This window comes from Lupinus angustifolius, chromosome LG20, assembly GCF_001865875.1.
Source record: "Lupinus angustifolius cultivar Tanjil chromosome LG20, LupAngTanjil_v1.0, whole genome shotgun sequence".
NCBI classification, from domain to species: domain Eukaryota; kingdom Viridiplantae; phylum Streptophyta; class Magnoliopsida; order Fabales; family Fabaceae; genus Lupinus; species Lupinus angustifolius.
In genome coordinates this window covers 2,795,569-2,812,474 of record NC_032028.1, presented here as the reverse complement: position 1 = coordinate 2,812,474, position 16,906 = coordinate 2,795,569, and the positions used below count along the sequence as shown (strand labels likewise).

The 16,906-nt window shown below is 33.1% G+C and overlaps 2 protein-coding genes across 2 annotated transcripts; one reads left to right on the top strand and one right to left on the bottom strand.

Moving 5' to 3' along the window:
• LOC109336193 lies at positions 156 to 7,347 on the bottom strand. The gene is made up of 10 exons (XM_019572640.1): positions 7,159 to 7,347; positions 6,518 to 6,584; positions 5,947 to 6,200; positions 5,101 to 5,695; positions 3,545 to 4,171; positions 2,527 to 2,967; positions 2,089 to 2,283; positions 1,760 to 1,816; positions 899 to 961; positions 156 to 495 (listed from the first exon to the last, which is right to left on the bottom strand). Exons 1-10 carry the CDS (start codon positions 7,188 to 7,190, stop codon positions 412 to 414), a joined length of 2,415 nt encoding a protein of 804 aa, XP_019428185.1. The 5' UTR covers positions 7,191 to 7,347; the 3' UTR covers positions 156 to 411.
• LOC109336412 lies at positions 13,568 to 16,261 on the top strand. Its single transcript, XM_019572996.1, has 3 exons — positions 13,568 to 14,314; positions 14,997 to 15,341; positions 15,456 to 16,261. The coding sequence occupies exons 1-3, from the start codon at positions 13,868 to 13,870 to the stop codon at positions 16,071 to 16,073; spliced, it is 1,410 nt and encodes a 469-aa protein (XP_019428541.1). The 5' UTR covers positions 13,568 to 13,867; the 3' UTR covers positions 16,074 to 16,261.

Below are 16,906 nucleotides of genomic sequence, written 5' to 3'. Positions count from 1 at the left end.
TGTTTGCTAATTAAGTTCTGAATAAGGAATATAATGAAAAGGTTCTAGGACATCAAATACACTTGTGAAATACCTACGAAATATTATCTTTCTATCCCCTCTAAAACTTAACTAGCAAACAGATCTCAGATTAAAATTATTCTCAACAGGACCTAGGCTCAAGTAATTTAAAGAACTACAACTGAATCGAACTAGGACACAATTTTTACAGCAAATGGTGTGTGACTAAGGCAAATATTGAATTATTACAGATGCTTTCCTTTATCTACATTCGTTTTATTATTAAAATTACCTAGCTGGAGGCAAAGCTGAGCTAAACAGCTTTTTAATACAAAAATTATAATTATAACTCTCCAAAACAGCAATTGAAATTAACCTATACATGCTGTATGGTACACATATAATCTTATATCAAGCTCCCACACTGTGGGATGGGCAGTGGCACTCCTCATCAGGATCATCATTGGCATAGCCACTAGATGCTAGTAAGTTAATCTGCAAAGTATGAACACAAAAAAGGTCCGAATTTGAGGAATTTGGAAAGCTATAATTGAATATGTTTCCTTGGAGGATGGAATGGAAGTGAGCCACAAATGAATAAGGAAAACATTTTACATTATAATTTTGAAAGAAAATGAGGGACGAAATCTCCACAGATCAAGTGCTAAAATATCTCAATTATATTTGTAAATCATATGCATTTTAATTTAACGACAGCAGAATGGTATTCTAACAAAATATATTTTCTTACAAAAAATTTCTATTTATTAAATTTTTGAACAATGTCCTTAAGATATTTGTTAACAGGGACCTTAAATATACAGCATAAAATCAGAAACACTGGAGTATCATTGAGATTGTGGTGCTTTAGAAGAATGCAATGAAGAAAACAAGGTACCTTAACAATTTCAGACTTGGAGCCAGGACGCATGTAGGCTGCTAATACGCTCATATTGAAATCCTGCATACATCATTTGAAATTCATATTAAAAAACACCATTTTACAATATCCAAATCATAATAACAAGGGAAAGAGAATATAAATTCACGATTTTGAACAAATAAGTTTCTTTTTATTTTAAGGGAATGAATGAGTTTCTTAATAAGGATAAAAGTATAAATAACTATTTCCTGCTTTTCAGCAAAACATTCACAATGTGTAAGTATCTCGTCCACACAATTACTTTAAATTATGTCCAGTTCAACAGTAGTTTACATGCATATACCAATCGGCAGCAAATTCATTTTTCATGCCACGTTATAAATGGTTATACAAAAGAGAGACGAGAAAAAGGGTCACATATATGGGTGATTTGTGCTATGAAATCAAGCATGTCAAAGTCACTTTGGCATAACCATAACAATCAGCAAGTGTCAGGTATCTCCAGTTATGAAGACAAAAATACACAAAAAAAGGTACAAAAAAGTGTAAGACATTTGACATATCACATAAATGCTATGTGAGAATATAGCAAAGCCAAGACAGCAGAAACAGCCCACCTGAGTAGGCAGAAATTAAAAGGTAAATGCAAAGAAAATAAAAATAAAAGGGCAGCCCATTGCACGAAGCTCCCACCTAGTGGGATCTAAGGAGAGTAAAAGTACGCAGCCTTACCCCCAAGCAAAGAGGCTATTTTCAAGATTCGAACTCGTGACCTTAGTCACTAAGCAACAACCTTACTGTTATGCCGAGACTCAACCTCTTGCAAAGAAAAAATGGAGAGAGAAAAATAAGGTGTACAATAAAAATAAGGATTACCCGGAAAGGATCACCCCTCAGAGATTGAACAAACATGGAACTTCCTAAGCTTTTTCCCTGCATTGAAGTTGACAAGCAATCTCAATACAATGGAAAAATAATTCAATGAAATGAAAGCACAATGGCCAGATATCAGCCACTCGTGCTCCTCTCTAAGCACAATGGAAAAATGTGAGGGACTACGAACATACAAGTAAGGTTTGAATGTGCAGATTAGGTTCATAAATAAATGGCGCAGTCCTATCATATAGTTATATAGTCCCTTCATATTCTTAAGAAGGAATAGAATAAGCAATTCTGGAAGTGCATCAATTAGATGATTGACATACCTCAAGGGATACATCTCTTAGGCGTCTTCCAGTTTGAGCACAGCAAATACGAACAACATGTTCATCACAACTCCCACTAATAATGTAGTCCCTCCCATTCATGTAATAAGAACGGGTGTAGTTCTGAGAACTTCCAGTGGGAGCTATATCAAAAACCAAGTGAAGCCTACCATCAGCAGCTGAAATCTGTCTAACCTGTCAGATTATACATGTTAGTTTGGATACCAGCATTGTAATGTTAACACAAATTTCTAACCAAAGAGAAAGACTAGCATATTAGCAATAAAATGAAATAAATGTACATAGATAACAAAAATCTGATGGTGATTGTTACTTGCTTTAAAGCTGAACCAGATTCCAAAAGGGGTGCACAGCCTATCCCGGTTATTGCACTCTGCATAGTAACCAATAACTAACACACTATTAAGTAAAAATTACCTCATTATCAACTGCTGATGCTAGAATATATCGGTCATCTGGAGAAAAGCAAACCATCACATTTCCTTTTGAACTTGAAGTAGTGAAGCAAGGATATATTGGTTTCTGTCTCAAGTCCCACATCTTGACATCCTGATCAAATGAAGAAGTGGCAAAAATTGACGGGGAATGATTTGCAAATTTGACTACATTAATATGCCCAGAATGCATATCTGTGAACACTTGTAACCGCTTCCCATTGTTGATGTCATACAAAGCAACATTTCTTGAGTAACCACTTGCAAGAAATAATTCATCCGTAGAGTTAACATGAACAGATGTCAACTGGTCAAACTCATCGAAGGTAACACAACCAGAATTCCAATGTGTGCCAGTATTTTTTCTTGGCATATGGTGGATGTCGTACAATTTCAGGGAACCATTGTCTGAACCTGCTATAAGCTGACATGCAACAACAAGAAAGAATAGCATCAGAATTGTTCAAGCAAAAACACTGGAGAAGCAAATGCTCTAATACTAACTATAGAGAATTGAATGCTTCACTGAATCAATGCCTTTCTTATCTAAAAAAATCTAGACTGCAATTCTGATACTGAATTATTGCTACTTCCAGAAAACCACACAAGGTCATCTCTCTCAGTCTGAATTAAAACCACTTAAGCCTTAACAAAGATGGAAAATGATGTTCTATTCTGTTCTCTTTGGTTCCACGCCCCTTTCAATGGAACAAAAATGTTGTAACTTTATAATCTTATTTCATGATCTATTCTTTTATTAAATAAACCAAACATAGAATACACCTTACATGCTTTGTTCCATCCTGTTCTAACATGTCTACCAAATGCTACTTATGTATGACAAGGAATGGATTATGTTAGTTGATGTAGAGCACTAGGATGAAGATTTCAATAATTGCCAATAAATATATATGTAGCTGCTAGTATTCATTCATCAACTAAAACAATAAACATTATGAATAGAATCTATACAGAATCATTTTCGTGAAATATGTACATACCTTGGAGGGATATTTTTTGAGCCAACAGAGACCCAAGACACTATTCATTGCTCCAAGTGATGGGATATAACTCACAATATGTTCATTCTCATGGTTGATAACAATTACTTCACCATCTAGAGTTCCAAGGACCATCAAGCTAGAGTCGGATGGATGGTACTCAAACTGCCTTGGACGAAAGCCCCTATCTAATTCACATCCTGATAGAGAAAGGGGGTGCAAGAAAGGCCAAGTTGAAGACCCCATTTTAGCAGCAGATAGAGACCTGGTATAAAAGTATTTGGACTCTCCAGAAGGATTCAACGGTCTACACTTGGAAGTTCGCACCTTAATGTGGCCTGATTTTATTTCTCGCTTACGTAGGATATTTACCACGCTCTCTTTTTGCTTCCATCCATATGGAAGATATTGAAAGTATTGAGAATATATTCCAGAAGCCCTTTCCCTGTCACTATTTCTGATCGTCAAATTATCTAAAACTTTCAGATTTGATAATGAAGCTATCATGAACTCTCTGTAATGTTTCTCATAGCATATTGGTGATGCATGACAAGACATATACTTCATAGAAACATCAGTGGTATGCGCTGTAAAGGCGTCTTGAGATGAATCTTCTCCATCTTCATTCTGTAATGTGAACAGCCAAAATTCAAGGTAAAAAATGATTTCGAAGTTACAGCTTGAATAGTATGACATACGGCATTATATAATATATAATTTGATAACATGATTCACGTTTATGGAATTTAACATTAAGCATTTCACCTACCTTTTCCTTAAAGCATGCATATTAAATCTAAGTCATGGAGTAATTCACTAAACACTGAAAATGCAATATGACCATCAAAACAAAGTGGAAATAGCCAAAATACAAAAGCATGATACTCACCATTAATATGAATATTTCAGTATTCAAGCTATTATCCTTACCACAACTAAGCACCACTGTATACAATATAACAATAGTTAAAAGGATATAAGATTTATTTTATCCTTTAAGGTAGAGTTCTCAAAGACAGAAAAGAGGGAGAGAGAAGTTAAAGAGAAATATGGGAATTTTTTCATGTTTGGTTGAGAAGAGAGAAAGAAGGGAGAGAATATAAAAGTTACTGGTCCCACAAAATATCTTACTCTCCACTTATGAGAAAGAAATAATATTTAAATGATATTGTTTTTACTAATTTACAAAAATCAACATTTTTTATCTTATATCTGTTTCAATGATATTTTTGACATCAAAAAGTTAAATCATTTCTCGCTTCTCCTTTTCTACTCTACAAAACAAATGAAAGAGAGAAGAAAACGCTTATTTCTCTTCTTTTTCTTTCCTCTTTCTCTTGTACCAAACAATAGAAAAAGTCACTATATTTCTCACCTCTTTCTTTCTTCACACTATCTTTCTCACCTCTTTCTTTCTTCACACTATCTTTCTCATCCATTTCTCTCTTTTCACTTTCTTCTCTCAAACCGATATTTTTCTACTATTAAGAATGCCATGAGACGAGAGAATTCATTAGGAAAAGATGCAGTTAGGCAAACAGGGCCAAGTTGACTACCTTGTTCTGAATAGGCACTTCAAAATTCCACCCAGGAAACACATCTGACAGCCAGAATCTATGATGATGACTAGTGAAGTCAACTTCACTATCATCTGATGAATCCTCATCCATGCTTTGAACATCATGATTTATAACTTCTTCATTAAAGGAATACAAATTTATCAATGGATCTTCTGCACTGAAGTTAGGATCTGTCAGTACCCTTGAATCAGTGAAAGATTCACCAGTAAAAGGAACTCTATTAAGCAGGCCAAGATCAACACTGCTATCTGACTTCCTACTGGGTGAGATAAAAGATGTCCCAGCATCATTGCAGCATTGCCAATATTGAAACCTTAGTTCAACCAAAGAAGGGAGCTTAGAGAGAGCTGCAACAGTTGTCCAAAGATTTGTAATCCGTGTCTCGCACATTGAGAGGCGCATTAGATTGGGCATGCAATTAAAGCAGTCCTCTTGGAAACTGGTAAGAGATGAACTAAAATCAAGATCAAGGGTGTGCATCTGCATGAACTTCCCAGTCAAATTCAGCTTCCGGAAATGTGAAGACCTCAATATCAAAACTTGGCAAGCTAAACCACTTTGTGAGATATCCCTAATAATAGAACCCGGTATGAGTCACAAAAAACAACGTATGCAAGAAAAATCTAATGCCAGAAAGTGAATCAGTGAAGGTAAGATCTCCCCATGATGATGAGCCACACATATGTAGTCTTGAAACAACTAAACCAAAGCTAGAAATTATATATTACCATCTTAACATTGTAGGTCTGAATAAAAGTGACTATACTAGTAGAAATTATGTCATTTATACAAAGATAATCCATAACAAGCACCATAATATACCGTAAGAAGTCTTTTCCAAAAGACAGATCCTGTAGATCAACTACTCGAAGCTTTTGGTTAATAGCACGCATCAATGACAATGCATATTCTCCGTTCAACGCACATGCTGTTTCATTGCGAACGTCAACAGCTTCAATTTCCGAAGTATCGAGGTTCATGCATACGTCAAGAAGTGGAGCACAATCAATATCCTTAAGGTCATCAATAAAAATCTCCAGACTAGACAGCTCTTTGCAGGACTTTTTGATCTCAGCCTGCATGGTCATGGTCAGGTTTATCTTCTTACACTCGTGAAAAGGGTAAAGTATAAAATGGAATAAAACCACTGCCCTCTGTGCGAGGAAAGTAACTGCATGAACAAATGGAGTAAAAGGAAAGGAAAAAAGTGAATGCTGCATAATACAACAAAAAATTGGTTAAGACCAAAGTTTGGTGTAAGTAAGTCTCTTGTCCATGTATACTGCATTTACCAGGACAAAAGAGTAAATCTCTGTATATCCAAATATAACAGAGATATTGAAAGGTTTGCAGTGCTTGAGCAGCAAAATTTGAGATGGAATAAACAACAGACCTTGAAAAAGCTTGCCAAAATAGTAGTATTAGGCAAAACACCATGTCTCCTGCAAGAAGCAATATACCTAGAACCAAAACCGATATTATATAATCAGGACGGAGCTATGAATACAGAGAAACAACAAACCGTTAAATAATTACCAACTATAGGATCTATATATTGAACTATTACCAATGAATTTAAATTTAATCAACAGCCTTTGCATAAACTCGTTTGTTTCCTACTGTTATATATTTCTTTACTACCCAAAAATCCTTAATCAACAGTTTACAATAAAAGGGAGTAGCACTAAATTCAGGTACTGTTCAATAACGATGGAAAGGATAACAAAATTATGCATGCAGAACCTCGGCAAGATGAAAATTCAGTATCCTTATGCAAAAAAAAATGGGAGCATCTTCAAAACAAAACTTGGTTCTGATTATTAGTTCAACTCCATAGAAATCAAGATGGAAGACCGAATCTAAGCAATACATAGGTTTTATATAATCAAAAGCAATAAAAAATTAACAATAAATAAAACATACACGGGAATAAAATATAAATGAAGTATCTTATCAAATACAATTTGGTCGTGAAAAAACACAGAACGAGGTGGAAGAAACATAAACAGCGGATTTTGAGTTGATGAAGTGTACCTGTCTTCCAAGGTTTGAATGGTGATGGACATGGAGATCACAAAGTGAATGGAGAAACTATCCGATCAGAAACCAAAAGGATAACAAAATTTCACAATGCAAAGTACAAAGTGCGGATTCAGATTCACACTGTTTCTTTTGTTGGTTTTTCAGCTTTTCTTCCCCATCCCATTGATTGTTTGATTAATTTTTTCTTCTCTTTTTCCTCACTTGGTTGTTATGGATTTTGGGCCTTGCTTGGAATTAATCCAAGCCCATGATTGTAGTGTAGCACTGGTAATCGTTAGTTAAAATAAAGCCCAATATTCGAATGAAATTAAGCCCAGTTTATAATTGATAAAAAAATATTGTTTGCGTTTTTCTTGTCAGTTTATGGGTTTGGGTTAATATAAATGATTCTTTCATTAGTCATTCTAGTGAAGATGAAACATGAACAATTGCAATGGAATTTATCAGTCAAACTTATTAAAAACAATCAATTTTTAAGGTAGTATTCGGAAAAGAAGTGATAATTGATTTGGTAGAATTATTAGAGGTTAAACTACCTTGAGAACTTACCCACTTAGAGTCATATGTTCATGATTTTAAGTTCAATTCAATCATTAGCAAGTTTACAATGGAATCACATCTTATTTTTCAAAGTTTGTATCATTTGATGTACCCGATGCTTCTCATTTGTTATCGGGAAGGAACAATTATAAAAATAAAACAAAAATTAAATATATTAATTTTATATTTTTTACCAATTTGAATGAAATGTTATATATACACATCTTTGGACAAAATATGTTTTTGGAATAGTGATACTATTTCAATGAGAGATTCAATATGAGAGGAAGAAACTATGATATGCTGCAGCATATGTTGGTGGTTTTTTCTCTTTGTAGGTCTTGTGAACTAAGAATTAAATAAACTCTATACCAAATTTAAATATCACACTCATATCAAGATACCACCCTTTAATTTCCCTAACCATTATTAAAACTCTCAAATTTGAATACCAATTATGTCACTCAATAACCCAACCTTGTATGGACCCACTACTTTCGTCATATCAGGCTTGACAGCTACTCAAGTTGGAAGTGGAAAGAAAAAATAAAAAAAAGTTGACCACCATGGCACCATCCACTTTTTAAATTAAGTCCTTCTTCATACTCCTTTTTTTCTTCTACTAAGATTAGTTGTAAAGCTGAAACTAAGATCCTATCTCTTAACAAATTATCTTCTTTGCCAACCAGACTTCACAAAATAATATAAAAAATATTAATTTATAATCTTATGATTTTTATTTTTAATGAAATTATGTTTTCTAATTGAGTGAGGATATAAAACGAGACATAAATGTAAACATCTGATTTCATCTGTAAATCTGAACCCACCACTACCCACACACATCCTCATGAGTCAATATCAATTAACTACGTTCTTTGATATCTCTGTGTCATGATATTTTTCTTTTGGAGCCCAAAATCTGTGCTGCATGTGCTGTGGCGCGTAAGAGGGAAGGTTGCTGGCTAGACCATATAAAGTAGCATATGCTATAGGGACCCAATGAGAAGGAGAAAAAAAAACTATAACGTATCAACTTATATGCATAAATTATTACACAACACTGATTCAGAAAGCATAATTTAAGTATGACATGGATGTTTTTTTGCTGTTCTAGTCAAAACGAGAAACATAGTAGCAACAAATGGGAAAGAATATTTTAGGAACTTAGAACTTAGCTGCAATGTTACTTTAAAAGGGAAAAGGGGAAAATTAAGAGTATAATGAGTGACTACCAGCTTGTGGAAGTCCTTTTATAACATTTACTTTGGAATCCATACTAATGTAAAACCTCCATCACTAGATGCCAAGAGAAAAAAAATTAAACTTTGACAGCTTTGACATTAGCCTATACCCATTATATTTACTATTCAATTTAACTAATATAATTATGATATGAGTTTTATATATTGCTATTGTATTATCTACCATTCATATTTAATCATTATTTATTTTTCAACAAAAAATAATTCAAAGTAATTATGATGATATATTAAGTATATATAAATTTTTACAATAAGAATGTACAAATATTAATAGTTGTTACGTATAAATAACAGTGTAAATATATCATATCAAATTTTACTTATAAACAAATCAAACCTATAAACCAGTTGGATATGACATGTTTATTCATTTAAAAAATTCACATTTATTACATGTTTATTCATTTAAAAAATTCAAATTTATTTTTTGTTTAAATTTCAACTATGTCATATTAATCTATTTAAAGACTCTTATTATATAAGGTATTAAGTATACCTTTTTTAATAAAAGTTAGCATACATGTTTTTAATAGGTCGATCTAACACTAATTAGCTATATCAAAATAAAATGATATAAATATTATTGGAATAATATATTAGATGGGTCGGTTAAAGTTAATATATTTTTTAGTTTGCCTAAAGTGTAAATAAGTTTTATAAAAAGTTTTAGTTGATTACAAAAAAAAAGTCTAGTCCGATTTAATCTATTTTTTTTAATCAGACAATCTGATTTGTTTCCTTTAGTTTTCATAATTCAAGCTTCAAGCTAAAAATCACATAGAACAAGTCACATCGTGTTTAATAATTTGATAGTACTATTTACTAACTTACGATATAGTGTATAAATAAAATTAAATATGTATATGTTAACCAAAGTCTCAGTTTAGTTATCGATAGTCAATTAATAGCAAAGTCTCAGAGTATAAATGAAATTAAATATGTATACATTGCAGTACACCAAAGTCTCAGTTTAGTTATCGGAAGTCAATTAATAGCCCACAATGGTTGGTACAAGCCTAACTGTCCCCCAGCGACTGTGTATAATCAGGTCTCAAACCTATATATGATGTTATTGTCACAAAACTATTAGGAATAATCCCTTAATTAGTTAACAAAGCCATGAGATACTGTGGTAAATTATCTTTTAAGTCAGCAGTTAAAGAAATCTTTGAAAAGAGTACAACAAGTTAATCAAATTGTGTACAGACATCAAACTATAATTAATAATCATATGTCCAAGGTGGATCACTTGTGGTTAATTAACTTTCTATTTGATAGTGACAAATTAGGGTTCAAGTTTGTGATAAAAGTGAAAACTATTGCAGCAGGTGCAACATTAAATACAATTGAAGGGGGGCATGCACAAAATATATGTTACCTCAATCTCTTACTTTTTGATATCCCACTAATACATTAAAGATTTAAATATGTTATGGTGTTTATTTTGATGTGTCTCACTATTTTGTTTTCAAATTTTGTGTAAGTATTTAGCTGCTCCATTTTAAATTGGAGTAGATAAAAAATACCATCTCCAATTCTCCATTTCATATATTTGGCATTTATGATTATGTACATGACTTGAAAAATTATTAAATAATGTTGGATTTCAATATAATTTGACTAAAATAACATCCTTTAATTCACATTCAAAACTGAATTAGAATGAAACAAAGAGATCATGGATGAAAAAATGATTTAATACACAATGATATAGTTGAAAAATAATGTATAAATTTTTGTCGAGTTTCTAAAATATCAAACATTTTAAAATAACATGAAAACTTTGAACATTAAAAGATATAAACAGAACTTGTAAAATAACATGATTAAAATAAGCACACCATATGTCTTCGTATTCTTGAAGCGCGATTCATTCTAAAGTAGTTCGTCATTTAGTGGTGGTATTTTTTTATATAGAAAGTTGACCAAGAGAATGGAAATCAATATTAACTCAAATCGAGGACTAAATAGTTAAGTAAATAATATAGGAAACTAAAATCAATGGCACCATAAATAGGGAAAAAACGCATTCAGTCCTACAGAAACTATACATACACACAAGATGATTACACGAAGGGAAAGGTGGATGGGAAGAGAATACCTTTGTCGATAAGGAACAACAATTTTGTCAACTTCATACAGAAAACTAAGATTGATCCACTAATTAGTAATCATCCCCTTTCATTACGTTGAAATTATAATAAAGTTCCCTTATCTGTATATCATCATATTTAACATATATGCATCATTTCAAATTGTACATATGATATTCTACCTAAAAAAAATTGTACATACCATACATCAAATTTAAGTTTACTTAAGGTTGATCTATATAAAAAAATGTATAATATCTAAGTATAAAAGTGTAAATATTTATACATTTTTTAAGAGTCAATGATTATTAAATATGAATTGCAAATAATACAATAATAATATATAAAACTCTAAAGAATATTAAATTAAGAAAACATTAATTTTGTAGAGACCCACCTCTTTATTATGATATGTGACCGAGTTTGATGATCATTGAATCGCCAGAGGCATAGAATAATATATAGGGGCTTGGAGTATTAATTAATTAATTTAATATTATGTATTATTAGAGTGAAGTTTTTTAAATGGACAAAGTCATTGATTATTCAATTATACTATTTTTATTTAAGAGTCAAATTAATTAATATAAAAATAATAGATAATACGCTTATAAGTTATAATCTAAAATACGTTTAGGACATATATTAGATCTTTATTAATTGGGTCAGTTGGGCACTTGGGACATATTAGTTTAATTGGGGTCAGTTGGGCACTTGGGACATATTAATTAGTTAAATGCGAGTTTATATTCTTCTTTGTTTTCGGAGGATGGAGCAACATTCTCATTTCGGGATCGTAATTATTAGTTTTAATCAAACTAAGCTGTCCTGTTATTGAGAGTAGATGCTAATGAGCAATTAAAATCCAAAAGTGCATCTCATCAGGAACCACATGAGATACCAGTAGATATACAGCAGAATCCCATCATGAACATCTTATATATGTTCAAGGTAACATCACTATAAAGATGGGAAAAAAAAAGTTTCAAAACTATTTTTCTATGTTCTTTAGGTATGCATAGGATAAATTTTTACGAGGATATAAACTTAAGATATCACAATTAAGTATAACCAGTTGCAGGATGATAGTATTATATTAATGTATTTCTTAGTATGTCATCAAAAAGTTGGTATCAAACGACAACGGATAATTCGAGTATGAACATTGTCGTGTGAATTGAGGGTATTGGAGAAGCCATAATTTAGGTATGGAGTGCCCTGAATAGATAAGAAGACATATACAACAATACACTTCCATCTTTTAAAATTGAGAAAAAAATATGCACACAGTTAAATACACTCATCATTACCAAGTACATATAAAAAGGATATACAATATAAATCATAAAGAAGATAAATAATCTGGGGTGAGTAGCCACTCCTCCTTCCATCAATGATTTAGATATTTTTCTCTCAAGTCATTTATCATCTATGTTTAACATTATTATAGAAATTATGCTTATAATTATACATAATGGTATGGTAAATCATAATTAAGTTAGAAAATATAAATATACATGTATGATGAGATATTATTCAGGTATTATGATATATCTTTATTACTTATTCTAACAAACTAAAGCTTTCCAAAATTTTGATGACTTACAATTTAAATGATCACCTATAATATTTCATATTCTAAAAATAGAAAGATAAATAACTATCTCACAACAATTTTGGAAAGACATTTGAAATCTCAAAAAATATATCACTTTGTGATTAATTAAAAGAATATTTAAATTAAAAAATTAATAATTAATAATTAATATATATATATATATATATATTTATTGGGATTAAAGAGTTTGTCTATAAAACTCATTAGTGAGATTTTTTTGGTTTCCCACGTGTATTTTCGCACTAGAGGCAATCTTCTTCGAACTGGAAATATCCACAAGTATGTGGGGCTAACTCCCTCAGCATATATTTTTTTCATCGACAAGACTCGAACCCAAAACATTACTTAAGAAAAATCAAACATTTACCACTTGAATCAATACTCGTTAGTGCTCAGTAGTGAAATTGTAAGAATAAAACTCTAGATATAATTATATTTATGAAATTCAAGTATACCTGAAACTTTATTAAGCTTTGTGGGTCTACTTAATGATACTATTCCCATTTTAATATTTTATTTAAAATAATAAATAATTTAATTAATTACATTAAACACAAATAGATAAAAATAAAAATAAAACATCTTATATACTACAAAAGTAAGAACAAAATTAGGTTAAGAGTAATACTATACAACAATAAAATGTAACACTAGATAGTGTCACTAAAACATTGTAGTCCTATGATACTCCTCTCAAGTAATGAAGAGGTAAATGATACTAACAACTAAAGAAAATATAATATATTTTTATATTTATACTTTTATATTTATTTATCATGATAAGATAAATTTGTCCTTCAAACTAAACTAAAGAAAAAATTGTACATCCCAGACGAGCCTGACCCCTACAATACTAGTATAATATATTCTCACACCCCCTTCAGTGTTCCAATGAAACAGCAGCGAAGTATTGTTATCGCAGCAGCACATACACACTTTCCTCACTTTCTTCCTCTGTTTCCGATTTTCCATCTTCGAAAACCGTGCGCCTACAAACCCCATTCCTCACTCACTCACTCTCCAAAACCTTTTCTTCTTTTCTTTCACACTCTTTCTCTCTACTTCTCTTCATATTATTATCCATCCATGAAATTCTCTTCCTTTTCCTCTTTTTATTATTAGCACTCACCCTCTTCCCTTTCACCCTCTTTTTCTCTTTTCGTTCCTCTGATTCTTCTCCCAAAATGGAAAAAGAAAAGAAACAAGGTTTCTTCTCCGCTCTCAAAGAAGAAGTGGTTCGCGGTCTCTCACCATCTCGCTCCCGGTCCAGTACTCCAACCCGAACCGGTTCACCCATGTCCGGTTTGCTACGAAGGAAAAAACATTCAAACACTAACACAGTCACTGCAGTTGTGAGATCCGGAGGCCTGACTCCAATAGGAGAAACTCTGAGTCCATTGATCGAAGGACCCGACCCGGACGGAACTGAAAATGGGGACCCGAAGAGAAGTGGGTCGGGTTTGGGGCAATGGATGAAGGGACAGTTGTCACGTGCACCGTCCGTGTCGTCATTGTCGTATAAGAGGTCTGATCTGAGGCTTCTTCTTGGAGTCATGGCTGCTCCACTCGCTCCTCTTCATGTCTCTGCCTCTGACCCATTGCCTCATCTCAGTATCAAGGATACTCCTATTGTGAGTTTTTATCACTGTTCTTAATCCTTGCCCATTTTCCAAGTTTCTATTTTTTAACTCAAGATAATGTTTGCCGTGTTTAGTTTTTGTGCATGTGTTTTTGAATTTTGTTTTCAGTGTCGTTTTATGAAATGGCGGAAAATTAGTATCTTTTTCCTTTGAATCCTTGATAGTTTGGTTTTTATGGTGTTTTTATGCAGTTTGTCGTGTTTTGACTCTGTTGAAGATTTCGGTTTAAGTTTGTGTTAAAGGCTTAAAATTTTAGTTTTATATGCTGTTGTGGGTTTGTGATTGGGGTGAAATGATTAACCATGAAGAAATGAATAACATGCAGCTGTGTGTAATTCAAATTTTTGTTCAAAGAGTGACCGCTGAGGGAAAAAATAAGAACAAGGATGCGTTCTAAGATAAATTTACCTGGTTATATGTTCTGGGATAATTTTAGTCTGGTAACTCAATAATATGCATACCAATGTTCTTAAATTGTTGGCTTCAGATCTAATTAAAATTCATTTCTCTTTCATGTAAAATGTAATTGTTGTCTGTTCTGTAATTAAAAAGGTTGTTCAGTTGTGCAAAAAGGCTACTTTAATGGATATTTACTCTAATTTTCTCAAGATCATTTAATTACATCTAAGGCTCCACTCACTTTTTGATTTATTGTTCATGGGTATCATTGCAGGAAACTTCATCTGCCCAATACATATTGCAGCAGTACACTGCGGCTTCAGGGCTGAGGTTGCAAAACTCAATTAAAAATGCATATGCAATGGGAAAGGTGAGAATGGTGGCTTCTGAATTTGAAACTGCAACTAGGGTGGTGAAGAACCGGAGTGCCTCTAAGTGTGCAGAATCCGGCGGATTTGTGCTCTGGCAGATGAATCCTGACATGTGGTATGTGGAACTTGCAGTTGGGGGAAGCAAGGTTCATGCTGGATGCAATGGCAAACTTGTTTGGAGGCACACTCCTTGGCTTGGTGCTCATACTGCAAAGGGGCCCGTGAGGCCTTTGCGGCGTGCACTTCAGGTTGGACTTTCTTTTTCAATTTTCACACTGCATATTTGACGTGCGGTTTGTTTTTATTTTTGTTGTTCTACCTTTTTCTTTGCAGTTTCTAAATGTGTGTATTTGTTTAATTAGGGTCTAGACCCGAGAACCACAGCCAGTATGTTTGCTGATGCCAAATGCACTGGAGAGAAGAATATTAACGGCGAAGATTGCTTCATCCTTAAGCTCTGTACTGACCCTCAGACCTTGAAGGCCAGAAGTGAAGGACCTGCTGAGATCATAAGGCATGTCTTACTTGGCTACTTTAGCCAGAAGACTGGACTTCTAGTTCACATCGAGGATTCTCATCTGACCCGCATCCAATCTAATGGCGGCGATGCAGTTTATTGGGAAACCACAATCAACTCATATCTCCATGATTATAGGCCTGTGGAGGGGATCATGATTGCACACTCAGGGCATTCTGTGGTAACTCTCTTCAGATTTGGAGAGACCGCTATGAGCCACACCAAAACAAAAATGGAAGAAGCCTGGACAATCGATGAGGTTGCGTTCAATGTTCCAGGTCTTTCACTGGATTGCTTCATTCCACCAGCTGATTTGAGAACAGATTCTGTCAGTGAAGCTTGCGAACTTCCCCAGGATGAAAGAGGAAAGAATTCACTTGCAGTTCATCGGGCCAAAGTCATTGCACTAGAGAAATCGCATAATCTCGGCATTGAAAGCATGATGTGGAAGATGGAAATATAGCAATATGGGTAGGATCAATTCATGGCAATTGTTAATAGCAGTGACTAGTTTCTAATTACTAACGTTTTAATGTTAGAATAGGGGTTTAGTTGGTTCTTTGTTGAAGTTTGTTTATGCCTCTGTGCAATCTGTACATAGAGCATGAAAATTCACAGGTGTTATAAAAGCCTGAGTGAATGTTTTATACTCGATGCAGAAACCAACTATGGAGTTGGAGCTCAGTTTTCCACGCCGGAATAGAGCAAATGGAGGTTAAAGGTTTTAGTTTACCTTCCATAAATGAGGAAGGTGAAGCTTTGGTATAGTAGAGTAGGACCATCCAACTTTTTTGCCTACTTCACAGCTTCTCAGTTTTGTGTCGGTGGTAGCAATATTAAAGAGTCTGCCATTGACCACAGCAAGTTTGACACTAACAGTTTTGTTGGTGTAGTAGTTCATTTGTGTTTGAAAAGGTGAAAGACTAAAAAGGGTGTTTTTGATACTCAAGAGATAATGTAATAGGGTATTACATAGAAATACTCGCTCTTAATTGATGTACCAAACATTTCTCTTGTATTATGATTTCATTTTGTGTTATAATTATGATGCTATATTGTCAGTGCTCTTGAAAATCAAATGTATACAGTCCAATTATTCCTTTCACTTCTGTCAGATAATGAATGCTCGTGGTAGATTTAAGTTATCAAATGTATACAGTCTAGTTTGTGTTATAATTACACTCTCATATATATTCCCCGAAATTATTCTTATCTGATATTTTATCGAAATATGAAACTTGGGAAGCCAAGCTTCTCACTGGAATTTCCTCTTAATTTATTAATATATATTTAGTT